The sequence below is a fragment of the Artemia franciscana genome, chromosome 6, assembly GCF_032884065.1.
Source record: "Artemia franciscana chromosome 6, ASM3288406v1, whole genome shotgun sequence".
Lineage (NCBI taxonomy): Eukaryota > Metazoa > Arthropoda > Branchiopoda > Anostraca > Artemiidae > Artemia > Artemia franciscana.
Genome location: NC_088868.1, coordinates 6,603,785 through 6,619,293, shown reverse-complemented (window position 1 = coordinate 6,619,293; position 15,509 = coordinate 6,603,785). Strand labels below are relative to the sequence as shown.

At 35.5% G+C, this 15,509-nt stretch overlaps 1 protein-coding gene across 17 annotated transcripts in view; it reads right to left on the bottom strand.

Moving 5' to 3' along the window:
• Window positions 1-15,509, bottom strand: part of LOC136027968 (protein NDRG3-like) — a 221,938-nt gene that overhangs the window by 159,934 nt on the left and 46,495 nt on the right. For 9 of the 17 annotated variants that reach the window (XR_010617712.1, XM_065705449.1, XM_065705450.1 and 6 more), the window contains exons 2-3: window positions 6,969-7,194; window positions 297-335 (exon numbers count right to left, since the gene is read on the bottom strand). Coding sequence is in view for 16 of the 17 variants with exons in the window: in XM_065705449.1 (XP_065561521.1) it covers window positions 297-335; window positions 6,969-7,153 (224 nt within the window). In the remaining variant the exon portion in view is untranslated. The remainder of the gene's footprint in view (window positions 1-296; window positions 336-6,968; window positions 7,195-15,509) is intronic. The other 8 variants (XM_065705443.1, XM_065705451.1, XM_065705453.1 and 5 more) reach the window with 2 other exon arrangements.

The window sequence follows — 15,509 nt, the reverse complement described above, 5'->3', positions numbered from 1 at the left end:
TAGATTGGTACTTTTTGTTAGTTAGATTAGGTACTTTTTGCGTCAGATTCTGTTTTTTTGTGCGTGTTCGTACTGTTGTTAATTTCCTTGCTTGTTTGTTATTTATTTATATTTTTGTGTGTATATGGCCCACGGGTTTTTGAAATACACTTATCTATCTATCTATTATAAAAGGTCCTTCTGCAACAGAGAAATGCTAAACTGGACAAAGCTTTGTGGCATTTTGTGGCATTTAAATTTAAATAACTAAATAAAACAGACAGTGCAGGCATGCCATTAGTGATAACAGTCTTTACCTTAAGAGGGATGTTTCCTCAGGAGTTCCAGTAGGCATGCTAAGAAAATAGATAATTAATATATATTTAACTGAGGAAACATATTCGAAATAAAACAATTTATGAAAATTTTCTAGTCTTGACATGGGAAGTTAATCAAGTAATAGAAACAACGCATATTCCAAATTCGAATCATTTTTTAAGGCGCATTTCAGATTGTAAACTTTACATTGACTATAGGCCTCCCAGATCGTAAATTATCGTTCTAAATGACACAAACCATAAAACAATGTAAATATAAGGCAAATTGTCGTTTACCCAGTTTCCCCGTAGACAGAGAGAGAGAGAGAGACAGAGAAATATATTATAATAAAAAAAAAATCGCCATTGGTTTAACTAATCACTCTAGAAGTAAAAATTTGTCCGAGGTGGTAGTAACTCACATAAACTGCAAAACTAAAAACATGGCAGTCATTCATTTGCTAAACATTATTGAAGATACAAACATAACATGATCGTCAAAATTCTCACCACCTTATCACACAAATTAACATAAATCGACAACTTAGTTCGGTGCAACAATAAGTGAGCACCATCGCCCAGACGAATATCCAGATGATATCCAGAAAATAGAATATTCTATCAACAGCCTGTAAATCAACAAAGGAAATACCCAAATCCTTCGCTTTAATCCTCTTAAGAGGGTTTAATCCTTTGATCCAATTTATTTTTAAAGTATGTCGTAGAAGGGATATAATAACTTATATAGGTTTCTACCAATGTCTTCTTGGAGTCCTTCACTTCCAAAGATTGAAAAAATATCCAGATGAGGATAGGCTGGGATTAAAATTTGGAGCTCTTCGATGCTGTGAGATGCTTTTGGGGTCCCTGCTCTATCATAGTATCATTCCTAAGGTCTTATTCCTGAAAGGGAAATCCTTCTTGCGTGGTCTCATAGTGGCACTAGAGTGGGCGTCACTTTCAAGGGTTTACCTAACCAGAACCGTGGCGGCAAACAACGCTGCAGGATGTCCTTGAGGAGTGGCACCATCCGAGGAAATTATAGCCTAGCATACGAAACAGCATTGATCAAGATTTTGATCAATGGAGTGGGGTGGAGGAGAAGCATACGCTGCTGTGTGGTCCTCAAACAGCTTGGTGCTGTAGTGAGTTGTAAACAGTATTAGGAGAAAGCATCAATGCTGCTTTTCATGTAAGGCAAGAAATGTCTGGATAAAGGAATCATTTGAAAGAAAAAAGAAATGTGTTTTGATTGCCACCAAAAAAACTTTTAATCAAAGTTAAATCTATTCTATTTCATAATTTCCAAGATTATAGACATTTTAAGATAAAAAAAAAACCACTTCAATTTTTATTAAGTCTCTCAACCTTCTTAGCAAAAACTGTTAAGCTGGGATTTGCTTAAATTTACATATATTAAATTTTACATATATAATAACTAAACAGCACCCACTCTTAGGAGGGAAGCGTAGGAGTATCATTCACAAGCTGTTGGGTTAAAATCAACCAAAGCGCATTTTAAAACCCATAGTAAATAAAGACTTTTCTTGAAAAAAAAAATTGCTGCTTGAGTGGGAGTTGAAGATTCCGCGGTAACAGGCCGAGATTACTAGTCCTAGACAAACAGGTATACCTGTCGACCTTTTCACACATATCAAACAAATTGGAGCAATAATTAAACACAGGATCTGCTTTATAACCCACTATACAGGAAATGAAGTGGAGTAACACAAGAAAAGAGAGAAAAGAATACATTTACCATCAACAAAAATAAATAAATAATACACTCAATGTGCTATGGCTATCCGGATAAGCGGGTGGTTAACACTCAATGAGGCATAAATATTCTCTTGAAGACGGCTACTTTGACAAAACAACTTACAATATCTGGAGCGCCAAAAATCCGTATAATCTTTCTATTGCTGTATCTGCGAGGCAGATACAGTAAAAACTTACAATATCGGAAATACATAATTCTAATATCGCTAATATTCCCTGGTCGAAAAAGGATATTAAGGCCAGCATAAAACACACTATGACTTCATTTATGCTTGCCAAATGAGCAGCAGTAATGACCGCTTTATATTTCTCCACATTTTTGTATCTACTGTATAGGGCATATTCTTACTATTTATTTACTTATTTATTTACTTACTCTTTAATTATTTTATTTATTTACTTACTATTTATTTATCTACTATTCAATAGGTTGATACGAGTGGTCCTTGAGATTCAACTTCGGGAAGATTATAACTTAGATTTAACTCAGATTTAACTGTATAGGACATATTCTTACTATTTATTTACTTATTTATTTACTTACTCTTCTATTATTTTATTTATTTACTTATTCTTTATGTATTCACTATTCAATATGTCGATCCGAGTGGTCATTGAGATTCAACTTCGGGAATATTTTAACTTTCTACCCCCACCCCGCTTGCAGACAAGGCTCTAATTTTTATTTTATCCCCTTTTTATTTTTTGTTCATTTTTTTCCCTTTGATTACCCATAAATAAGACTTATTTTGGACAACTGATATGAGAACCTGAATTATCTTTGTATTCGAAAGTTAGAGCTTTGTAACGTTTTTTTTTTTTTTTTTTTATCTTTGTCAACATATCAATCATGCTCGGTAAAGGCAGCATTTCAAGTATACCTGCAGAAGCAGGTTGTTATAGATGTCAATTGTTGCAAAATATCTAGAGGCAGATAATAGACACGGAGACACGGACACGAAGAATGAATGACTTTGCGCACAGGCCTGTCTATATCGATTTAACATATGACCTTTTACTAAATATAGAAATGGTAAGTAGCAAGCAAGTAAAAGAAAGATTTTACATCCCCTCCAACCCCCCCCCCCCCAAAGTTAAAAGATCTGGTCGGGATTTGAAATAAGAGCTCTGAGACATGAGTTCCTTCTAAATATCAAATTTCATTAAGATCCGGTCACCCGTTCTTAAGTTAAAAATACCTCAATTATTCTGATTTTTTCCAAATTGACGACCCCCAGTTAACTCAAAGAGAACGGATCCGAACCAATTATATCTTATGTCAATCTCAGTATCTATAACGTGTGCTTATTCTTCCCATCAAGTTTCATCCCGATCTCTCCACTCTAAAGGTCTCCCTATATTTCCGGTTTCCAAGATTCCTCTTTCCCACCTCCAACCCTCTATGTTCCCGGATCCGATTCGAATTGAAAATGGAGCATCTGAGATATAAGATTCTTCAGTATATCAAGTTTCATTAAGATCCGATCGCTCATTCGTAAGATACCTCGATTTTCACGTTTTCCAAGAATTTCGGTTTCCCCCTCCAACTCCCTTCAATGTCACTGGATTTTATTCCAGGTACCTCATTGGTATTCCAATCCTCATGAGGTATTCCAAATACCTCATTTTTTTCTAATTTTTCCGAATTACTCCCCCCCCCCAACTCCACCATACAGAGGGGATCCTGTCCGGTTATGACACTAACCTATCTTGGACTTGTGCTTATTCATTCCACCAAGTGTCATCCTTATCTCTCCGCTTTAAGCGTTTTCCAAGATTGCCGCCCCCCCCCCCATATGACACCGGATCCTGTCGGGATTTACAATGAGAGATCTGAGTTTCGAGGTCCTTCTAAATATGAAATTTCATTAAGATACGATCACTCTTTCGTAAGTCAAAAATACCCCTTTTTTTCTAACTTTTAAAAATTAACCCTCCTCCCACAACTCCCCAAAAGAGAGCAAAACCGTTCGGGTTATGTTCACGTATCTAGGACTTATGATTATTTTTACCACCAAGTTTCATCCCGATCCCTCCACTCTAAGCGTTTTCCAAGATTTTAGGTCCCCCCCCAACTCCCCCCAATGTCACCGGAGCCAATCGGGATTTAAAAGAAGAGCTCTGAGACACGATATCCCACAATATCCTTCCAAAACCAAAATTTCATTAAGATCCGATCACTCCTTCGTAAGTTAAAAATACCACATTTTTTCTAATTTTTCAGAATTAAAAACTCCTTCAAAGAGAGGAGAGCGGATCCGCTCCAGTTATGTCAATCACGTATCTAGGACTTGTGCTTATTTTTCCCACCAAGTTTCATCCCGATCCCTCAACTCTAAGCGTTTTCCGAGATTTTAGGCCCCCCCCTCAATTCCTCCCAATGTCACCGGATCCAGTCAGGATTTAAAATAAGAGCTCTGAGACACGATATTATTCCAAATTTCAAATTTCATTAAGATCCGATAACTGCTTCTAATTAATACCTCAAAATACCTCATTAATCCTAATAAATACCTCATTTTTTCTAATTTTCGGAATTAAACCCCCCCCCCAACTCCCCCAAACAGAGCAGATCCGTTCCGGTGATGTCAATCATGTATCTAGGACTTCTGCTGATTTTTCCCACTAAGTTTCATCCCGATCCCTCCATTCTAAGCGTTTTCCAAGATTTTAGGTTCCCCCCTAACTCCCCCAAATTTCAGCGGATCTGGTCGGGATTTAAAATAAGAGCTCTGAAAAACGATATCCTTCCAAATATAAAATTTCATTAAGATCCCATCACCCGTTCGTAAGTTAAAAATACTTCATTTTTTCTATTTTTTCCGAATTAACCGACCCCCCACTCCCCCCCCCAGATGGTCAAATCACAAAAAAGACTATTTATAATTTAATCTGGTCCGGTCCCTGATGCGCCTGCCAAATGTCGTCGTCCTAGCTTACCTGGAAGTGCCTAAATAGCAAAACCAGGACAGACAGACCGACATAATTTGAGATTGCTATATGTCACTTGGTTAATACCAAGTGCCATAAAAACGGAATTACAAGAGAAGTATTTAACAAGAAACCACAATCTCCATACAATTACCTGTGACAGTATAACACAACACATGACTTTAAACCATGTAGTAACAAACACTGTTAACACAGGGAGACACAAGGATTTATTATTTTTCTCCTTGAAAATACAATAGTTTCATTTTTGTTATCTAACTAGTCATAGTGTTAAGGCTGTGATTAAGTGAACTGATGGAACTCGAAAATCCCATGTTAAAATTGAAAATTTATATTTAAAATGTACTCAAGTATTCATTGGCAGAAGATACCGATTTTAATATCAGGCCGTAGCTTCTTGAAGACGCTACAAAATGTTTGCTAGGATTTTGCTCTATTTCCTCTAATTGCTTAGAAATCTTAGAAAATGTCTAGCTCTTTTTCACAAGTATATTCTATGAAGGATATTGCTTTTAGAAAAAATTCGGTACTATCATGAGCAGAAGACAATAACCTGTAAGAAGATTGCAACAATTTTTCGATGAATTTTCCTGTTTTCGAACAGTCCCATAGAATATTTTCAGCTACCTGAAATTTTTACAAGTTTTTTGCCAGAAAGAATCGTTTCAGATCCCCCTAGAGACCAGATTGACAAGCTGGTATAATTAATCTGCTTTTTCCGCCAATGAATAAGTGCTATTTGAAGGGCTTTTGACAATCGACAGTCTCTAGAGAATTGAGAGACAGAAGGCTACCCTAACTTCAGTTTTAAACCTCTATGTTTTCAAGTTCACTTAATCACGGCCTTAAACATAAGGTAAACCTATCAAAAACATATAAATACACCTTGAAAAGACCTTGAAAGACCTTTTCAAGGTGAAAATACACCTTGAAAAGAGCTCCTATCAAGAGTGTTGCAAATGTCCCCATGAAAAAATTATTTAACTGTCATTCAAAATACACATTGGTTGTATTTGTACCCAAACCTCATATCTGTGTACACCTTTGCTTCCTTTGATGCATCTTAAGGCAGCGGAAGTGCCACCCCTTTTGATGCCGCTTAGGACAGCAATAAATGCCACCTCTTTTATGCCACTAATGGCTGGAGTAATGGCAGTGGCACCATTGAATTACTTTCAATTTAAATCATAAACAAGAAGTAGAACAGTAGGAAAATAGTTTTATATCGAATATAAATATTTTATTTCATAATATTATATTATTATTATATTATAATATTATATTATTATTTTATTTTATAATTATTTTATTATTTATAAAATATTAATTATATTAATTATATTATTTTATTAATTATATTAAGTATATAATTATAATAGAACAAGACAGTGGAATGCAACTTTAAACGAATATTTCGACCCTATACCCAAGGGTCATCCTCGGAAAAACAAAAGAAAAAGAAAAACGAAGAATATAAAAGAACTCAAATTAAAATACAATCTTTAAAACTAAAATATCTTCAAAACAGTCCCAGCATCATTGCTTCAGGGAAGTTCAACCAGGACTGGTACTTCGCTTGAATTATTTTATGTGATTTTTTGATTGTATGATTGTATTTTAACTTGAGTTCTTTTATATTCTTTTTGCATTTGATTTGCTGAGGACGGCCCTTGGATATAGAGTCGAAATATTCGTCTAAAGTTGCATTCCACTGTATTATAAAAATTCCTTATTGTTCTACTTGTTCTTTATGATGGAAAGGCAGTGTGGTATTCGTCGCTATTTAATTCTAAAATCAGGTGCGATATTTAAAAAAATGATATTGAATGTATGTACTTCCGACGTTTTTACTTATTAGGGCTGTTTTACTCTTAATTAACTCTTAGCAGCAGGGCTATTGCTCTTGACAATCTGAACCTGAGATTGATACATAAATCCTACCTTCGAAGGGGGCCACGTTCAATAAAAGTTTCCTTTTCTGAAACATCAGACAGTGGTTGTGAACTTCCGACGATAAATCTCCTAAAAGAGTCAACAACCCCTCCAGAACTTTGAGTAGTTGGTACGGTGGTACTCCTATAGACATCCTCCCCAAGACTAGAGTATTTAGGTTCTCTCTCTCCCATGATATCTCACAAGCAAAAGCAAATGCAGGACAGGACAATATCTACAAAAAAAGCAAAAAATAAAATATGGCTTGTGATTTCAAAACCTAGTTTAATTACACTAATCATGCAATAAAGTGATTAAAGGTCCGTTTTAACATGCAAGATCCTTGTCTGAGGTCTCTATCTGAGGTCTCACAGACAAGACACGGTCATAAAAATTAGCTTAGCTTATAAACTGGGTCAAACATTGTCCCCTTCAGAGTAGGCCCCAAATTATGGATTAGCGTCTTTTTAGTTCAGCTAAGGATCATTGGAGAAACGCACCCCCAACAGAATATTCAACAAGTCAGTGAAAAAAACTTTCAATTGGATGATGAGTCGCAATTTTACTACAACTTACCGATTTGACTGACGTCTCATTTCAGTCCAAAAAAATTACAAGCCAGTCGCTTAAACCCTCTGGTTCCCTTTCCCCCAAATACTCTGACTAGCAGCAACTCTAGTAATTTTATGTTTCATGTCATATTATCTTTCATCCCATCCGTGTCAAATAATGGAAATTTGCCTTAAAAACTTCCCACCAGTAATTACGTTTCTTTTAGCAAATTTCAATTTTTTTTTTTTAATTCACAGATCTAACTCTAAGTTCATAGTAATTCAGAAAACAAATTCTTGGGGAAAAAAAATCTTTTCTTGGAAAAACATGGATTGGCAATATTTGAAAATTAAATCAGTGAACAATTTTAGCTTCCGTGTGTTCAAATACAATTGCCTCTTCCACAGCTGATGCTACTGTTTAGATAAAATCAAAAATTCACACGGCTGTGTAGAAAGAAACTGCTGAAAAAATGACCGTCATTTTGACCTAGTCAAATGACCTAGTAAAAAAATGCCCGACAAAAATTGAACGTTTCGACTCAATAAATTGCTTGAGAGAGCAACTAAAAATTACTGAGATCAGCAACTAACTTGCCATGAAAAGCGATTGATCATGTGAAAGGGGCAAATCCAGGGGCGTTACCAGAATTGAACCCCCCTCCCCCCGAAAAAATTGTCTGTCTCGTAAAAATGTAAAGACAATGCATATAAAACTTCTGATGCGTCTTTTCTAGTTTTGTTTTGTAACACCCCTCCTCCTCCAAGTAAAAAAGCCCCACCCAAGATCCTGGATATGCCCATGGTCATGTGTAGACCAAGAGTAATTATACATCTCGTACATTTGGTTCAACTATGCTTGTTAGACTTACAGCGCTGGGTTTAAGTGTATTTGTATATATTGGTCGCTCTTTCGCTTAAAATATTCTGTGTATCATATTAATTTTTTCATCCGTACCTCAGATTGTTCTTTCCCCTCAATTTTTCAAGCACAGAAGAGTCGAACAATCACACATTTGTGACTGTTCAATCACATATTGTGATTGTTCAATCACATATTGTGATTGACGAGGTGTCACAATAACCCCTCCATATTTGTAACTACTGTTGTCTCTCAGACAGTACTATGATAAGTAAAAAATTCAGATTACAGCTCTAATGATAGGAACAGGAAATTCGGTTCCTGTCTAAGACAGGAACCGAATTCCGATTTGGCAGCCAGATCTCACGTCACCCCTTGAAGAAATGTTGTCTTGAGGAAGAATTTTTATTCACTTTCATATTGTATCAAAGATGTAAAATGACACATAAAGTGGAAAAATGACACCTTTTCAAAATGTACCATTGGTATTTTTTTTTTTTAATTCGAAAGAATTGTTTTCGTTAAGAAGTAATGATGCCCAGGCCATTTTAAAAAATGGATTTTTAACCGAGAACTTCTATTGTAAGTGTGTTATTGTTTATTATTTTCTTTGCTGAAGACGGCCCTTAGATATAGGTTTATTTATAAAAGGTTTTATTTATTCACTATCTTGGGGAAAAAAGTCCTCATTAATCTCTCTTCTGTATTTCTAAGAGTTGTAACCCCTTGAATTGGTGTGACACCCCATGGGGCGTCATAGAAGGACCTCACCCTTTTAAAAATATTTTTTCTTGTGGAAGAATTGCCTTACTTTCATTTTGTATCGAAGAAAAATCGCATGTGAAGCTAAAAAAATGTCACATTTTTAAATATGCCATTGGCATTCTTTTTAAATAAATATTCGAGAGAGCTACCACCCTATTCATTTGGGATGAAACCCCTTTGGGCGTCAAAGAAGGACGCACCGCTTGAAAATCTTTTTTTCTTATTATTCGAAAGAATATTTGGTTCGCTTCTGTTTTGTATCAAAGTTGAAAAAATAGCACATAAAGCTGATAAAAAGCACACTTTTAAAATGTACCTTTGGTTTTCTATTTTAGATAAATATACAAAGGAGTTTTTTTGTATGTGTTCCCAGCGTGTGTTCCCCGGTGAGACCCTCCAACAAGGTTGACTCTAGTTCGGCATTGTGTAGTGACATGCATCATGAGAGGTGTAGCATAAGTGGGAGACAGTAACAACGGCAATCAAAGGGGTAAAATTAACCTTGACTTGATGCCCACTTAATTGGACAATCTGTCTTGGCTTTTTCTACAATTGGCCATGACTTGACTCTTCCCACAACTATTCCGTTTTCATTTCAAAGTTTTCATTTCATGAAATTTTCATTTCATTTCATTTCAAATACAGAGAATTTCGCTTTCGGCTCGATACACAAATAGCGACGTCACTTGGTTGCTTTTGCACTTCAAAATTGTCGTCTTAAGCCATAACATTCTGATTTATTCTGAAGCAAAAAGCCTTCAGGAGACTACAAGCTGTTTTAAAATAAAAAATGGAATTTTGTTTAATAGATATTGAAAAGTTTCTAAAGATTTTCTATGAATACTTCAAAAAGAATGCTTATGATCAGACACGCACTCCAAAATTTCTATAGCAACGTTGTTCGGCCTTTTTTAGTTTGACGGAATTTACAGACTTCTACCAACCATGCAATGGAAGTTAAGTTTGAGGGGTGAGGAGCAATTTTTCAGATTACCAAAACAAAGAGATTTTAGGATATTATGGGGAAATCTTAAACTAGGGAACTTTTTTGGGAAGTCAGGTCCATCACTTGTGTGTACGAGCCTGATTTACTTTATTTTTGTTTGAAACATAAATCATGACTTACCCCAGGATAACACATGAAAAATATTCTCTTATCGAGACAAATTAGTTACCAATTTTAGAAATTTTAGTTACTTCATCCGACATTAGGCTAATGAATTCAAAAACTTTTATCAGAAAGCAGTACAGCTTTCCTGTTGACTTTCCTAAACAACACTAATAGTCATGGATAACAAGTGATCAGCCGAAAGTAAACAAAAGTTTTTTTCAACTGAAAGTAAGGAGCAACATTAAAACTTAAACAAAACAGATTTTATTTCCTCTACAAGGGGGACGTCCCCAAAAAATCCTTTATTTCTCAATAACAAACCCTAAATGTAAACAATGGGCAAATTACATAACTTACAGCCCTTTCCCACGAGTTATGGAGGGGTCATGTCATCCCCAGAGACACAACAAGCCAATTCTTTTGATGTATTAATTGTTATCAAACTCCTGTCTTAGAGTTTCGGTTACTATTAAGCCGAATCGCTCCTTACTTACAGTTCGTAGCAACAAGCTGTGTGAAAGCTGATCATGGCTGCAAAAAATTGGCAACGTAAAACCCTGTGCAAAAACCCTGGCATCTAAACTTGCTCAACTATGCTACTGACAAATTGCCTTTGCAACATCTTTTTCTGCATAAACAATGGTATTTATTGCCAACTCTATAAGACAAACATCATGCAAATTAATTACAAAAACTACTGGCATTAGCTCAGAAGAAACGCTTTGGCGGGTCTGTCATTGCAAGAGTTGACCCCAGTGCAATTATAATACAGTTGGTTCTTTTAAAAACAAATTGGCAAGCAGCCAGGGCCATATCTCAGATTTTTTCCCGGGGGTTATTTTATACAGAAATTATTTTTCGGGGGGGGGATACACAAAAAACTCAAAACGCATAACAAATTTGTTTATATCCATTTTTTACGCTTTTACGAGTTAGACACACATTTCGGGGGAGGGTTCAAACCCCTTAACCCCCGTGGATAAGGCCTTGCAAGCAGCATACCAACATGCGAACATGCCCTGTAGTTTACAAATACATTAATTGCGTACTCGAAAAATATATCTAGCCTAGAGTGCAATGACAAAAAAACACGTTTTCACCTTTTGGGTACAAACAGCACTGCGAGGTAAGAAAAGAAAAGAAACAATTAGACAAGGTCGGATAAAGGGGGATTGGAGCGTCCAATCAGGCCTCACATTTGAAAAGACCCCACGTTACCATCAAAATGAACAAACGAAAGATTTTGAAACTTAAAGCGAACTGTTCTTGACGATAAGGAATAGGCTAATTTATGAATTATCCATCAGTTAAAAATGTATTTATTTTAAGTTTGCATTCCTGGATGAGATTTATTAATGTGCTTATTATTATATAATATTATGCTTTATAATTTCGAAAATTGATACCCATGAAAGTCCGTGTCAAATTTATTAAACTTAATCATTATATTTCTATGTTGGAGAAATTTTGCAGCACGTACGTGAACTACTTTACGTACGTAAACTACTGTGCAGGTATACGTTGTTCAAAATATAGAGGGTCCCGCATCGGGTGCCACACCTATTCGATCCAGGACTGACTTAGCTTAACCAGACCACTGGAGACACCAGAATTACAAGAAAATTCACTCTAATTATTTCTGATAGCATCAAAACTAGAGATGGCTCTGGGCTTTTATCTACTTTTTGACAAAGATCCAATCTAACCGAACAATGAGCATACCATATTCACAAGCAAAGATTCGCTGGTTCGAGGGCCGGTGGTGGCTGTTTGGTTTTGGGCGAGGGTTTGTGGCGTTACCACGTAAGACAAGCCATAAGTTTGAGCAACTTCAAATGGGAGCCTAAAGGAATATAGGGGAAAACACGAGAAGCGTCGGATCATTTGCCCCTAACCACGCACAGCGCTTTCGATCGAGGGCGGAACATCAGGAGATTAACACCTGCGCTACACGGACCTCATTGGTCCATATGCAACATTTTTTTTTTTTTTTTTTAACAAATAATTTTTTTTGGCATGGACCTTTAAAGGTTGACAAGACTAAAAAGCGGAAATAATTCCATCTTAAAATCTCACTGCCATCTATTGCTCCATCATAAAGAAAGATGGGAATATTAGGCTGTAATATTAAGTTGATAGAAGAAAGTCATTGATATTAATTTTGAACGGTTTGTGGAAAACAGTTAGTGATATTAATCCGGAATTAGAGTCTTTAGGTCAGATCAATATACAGCCGGATATAAAGCCAGAAGCAGTTGTTTTCGTCTCTTTTATTCCCATTAACCACAAAGAAGTTATCTGTGAAGTTGATTTTAAATAACAATCTTTAATTCACGTCACTGCACAGTCAGATATAAAGCCAGAAGCAATTGTTTTCATATCTTTTTTTTTCCATTAGCCACAAGAGAAGTTATCCATGAAGTTGATTTTGAATAACAGTCTTCAATTCACGTCGCTACACAGCCAGATATAAAGCCATAAGCAATTGTTTCGCATCTTTTATTCCCCTTAGCCACAAGAGCAGTTATCTATGATGTTGATCTTGAATAACAGTCTTATATTCACTTCACTACAGAGCCAGATATAAAGTCATAAGCAATTGTTTTCCCATCTTTTATTCAAATTAGCCAGAAGAGTAGTTATCCCTGAAGTTGATTTTGAATAACAGTCTTCAATTCAAGTCGCTACACAGCTAGATATAAAGACATAAGCAATTGTATCGCATCTTTTATTCCCATTAGCCACAAGAGCAGTTATCTATGATGTTGATCTTGAATAAAAGTCTTAAATTCACGTCACTACACAACCAGATATAAAGCCAGAAGCAATTGTTATCATATCTTTTTTTTCATGAGCCACAAGAGAAGTTATCCATGAAGTTGATTTTGAATAACAGTCTTCAATTCACGTCGCTACACAGCCAGATATAAAGCCATAAGCAATTGTTTCGCATCTTTTATTCCCATTAGCCACAAGAGCAGTTATCTATGATGTTGATCTTGAATAACAGTCTTATATTAACTTCACTACAGAGCCAGATATAAAGTCAAAAGCAATTGTTTTCCCATCTTTTATTCAAATTAGCCAGAAGAGTAGTTATCCATGAAGTTGATTTTGAATAACAGTCTTCAATTCACGTCGCTACACAGCTAGATATAAAGCCATAAGCAATTGTATCGCATCTTTTATTCCCATTAGCCACAAGAGCAGTTATCTATGATGTTGATCTTGAATAACAGTCTTAAATTCACGTCACTACACAGCCAGATATAAAGTCATAAGCAATTGTTTTCCCATCTTTTATTCAAATTAGCCAGAAGAGTAGTTATCCATGAAGTTGATTTTGAATAACAGTCTTCAATTCACGTCGCTACACAGCCAGATATAAAGCCATAAGCAATTGTTTCGCATCTTTTATTCCCATTAGCCACAAGAGCAGTTATCTATGATGTTGATCTTGAATAACAGTCTTAAATTCACGTCACTACACAGCCAGATATAAAGTCATAAGTAATTGTTTTCCCATCTTTTTTATTCAAATTAGCCACAAGAGTAGTTATCCATGAAGTTGATTTTGAATAACAGTCTTCAATTCACGTCGCTACACAGCTAGATATAAAGCCATAAGCAATTGTATCGCATCTTTTATTCCCATTAGCCACAAGAGCAGTTATCTATGATGTTGATCTTGAATAACGTCTTAAATTCACGTCAATACACAGCCAGATATAAAGCCATAAGCAATTGTTTTCCCATCTTTTATTCAAATTAGCCACAAGAGTAGTTATCCATGAAGTTGATTTTGAATAACAGTCTTCAATTCACGTCGCTACACAGCTAGATATAAAGCCATAAGCAATTTTTTCGCATCTTTTATTCCCATTAGCCACAAGAGCAGTTATCTATGATGTTGATCTTGAATAACAGTCTTAAATTCACGTCACACACAACCAGATATAAAGCCATAAGCAATTGTTTTCCCATCTTTTATTCAAATTAGCCAGAATAGTAGTTATCCATGAAGTTGATTTTGAATAACAGTCTTCAATTCAATTCGCTACCCAGCTAGATATAAAGCCATAAGCAATTTTTTCGCATCTTTTATTCCCATTAGCCACAAGAGCAGTTATCTATGATGTTGATCTTGAATAACAGTCTTAAATTCACGTCACTACACAACCAGATATAAAGCCATAAGCAATTGTTTTCCCACCTTTTATTCAAATTAGCCACAAGAGAAGTTATCCATGAAGTTGATTTTGAATAAAAGTCTTCAATTCACGTCACCACACAGCCAGATATAAAGCCATAAGCAATTGTTTTCCCATCTTTTATTCAAATTAGCCAGAAGAGTAGTTATTCATGAAGTTGATTTTGAATAACAGTCTTCAATTCACGTCTCTACACAGCTAGATATAAAGCCATAAGCAATTTTTTCGCATCTTTTATTCCCATTAGCCACAAGAGCAGTTATCTATGTAGATAACTTCGAAGACCACACTGCCTTTCCATGACGAAAGTAAAACAGTTCAAAATAGGGATGATACCTTTTTATTGACCGTGAAATATAAAATTATTTAACTGGATATTTCGAACACATATACAGTGTTCATCATCAGCAGTAAAACAGTTTTACTGCTGATGATGAACACTGTATATGTTTTCGAAATATCCAGTTAAATAATTTTATATTTCACTATCAATAAAAAGGTATCATCCCTATTTTGAACTGTTTTACTTTCGGCAGTTATCTATGATGTTGATCTTGAATAACAGTCTTAAATTCACGTCACTACACAACCAGACATAAAGCCATAAGCAATTGTTTTCCCACCTTATATTCAAAGTAGCCACAAGAGAAGTTATCCATGAAGTTGATTTTGAATAACAGTCTTCAATTCACGTCGCTACACAGCCAGATATAAAGCCATAAGCGATTTTTTCGCATCTTTTATTCCCATTAGCCACAAGAGCAGTTATCTATGATGTTGATCTTGAATAACAGTCTTAAATTCACGTCACTACACAGTCAGATATAAAGTCATAAGTAATTGTTTTCCCATCTTTTATTCAAATTAGCCACAAGAGTAGTTATCCATGAAGTTGATTTTGAATAACAGTCTTCAATTCACGTCGCTACACAGCTATATATAAAGCCATAAGCAATTGTATCGCATCTTTTATTCCCATTAGCCACAAGAGCAGTTATCTATGATGCTGATCTTGAATAACAGTCTTAAATTAACGGCACTACACAGCCA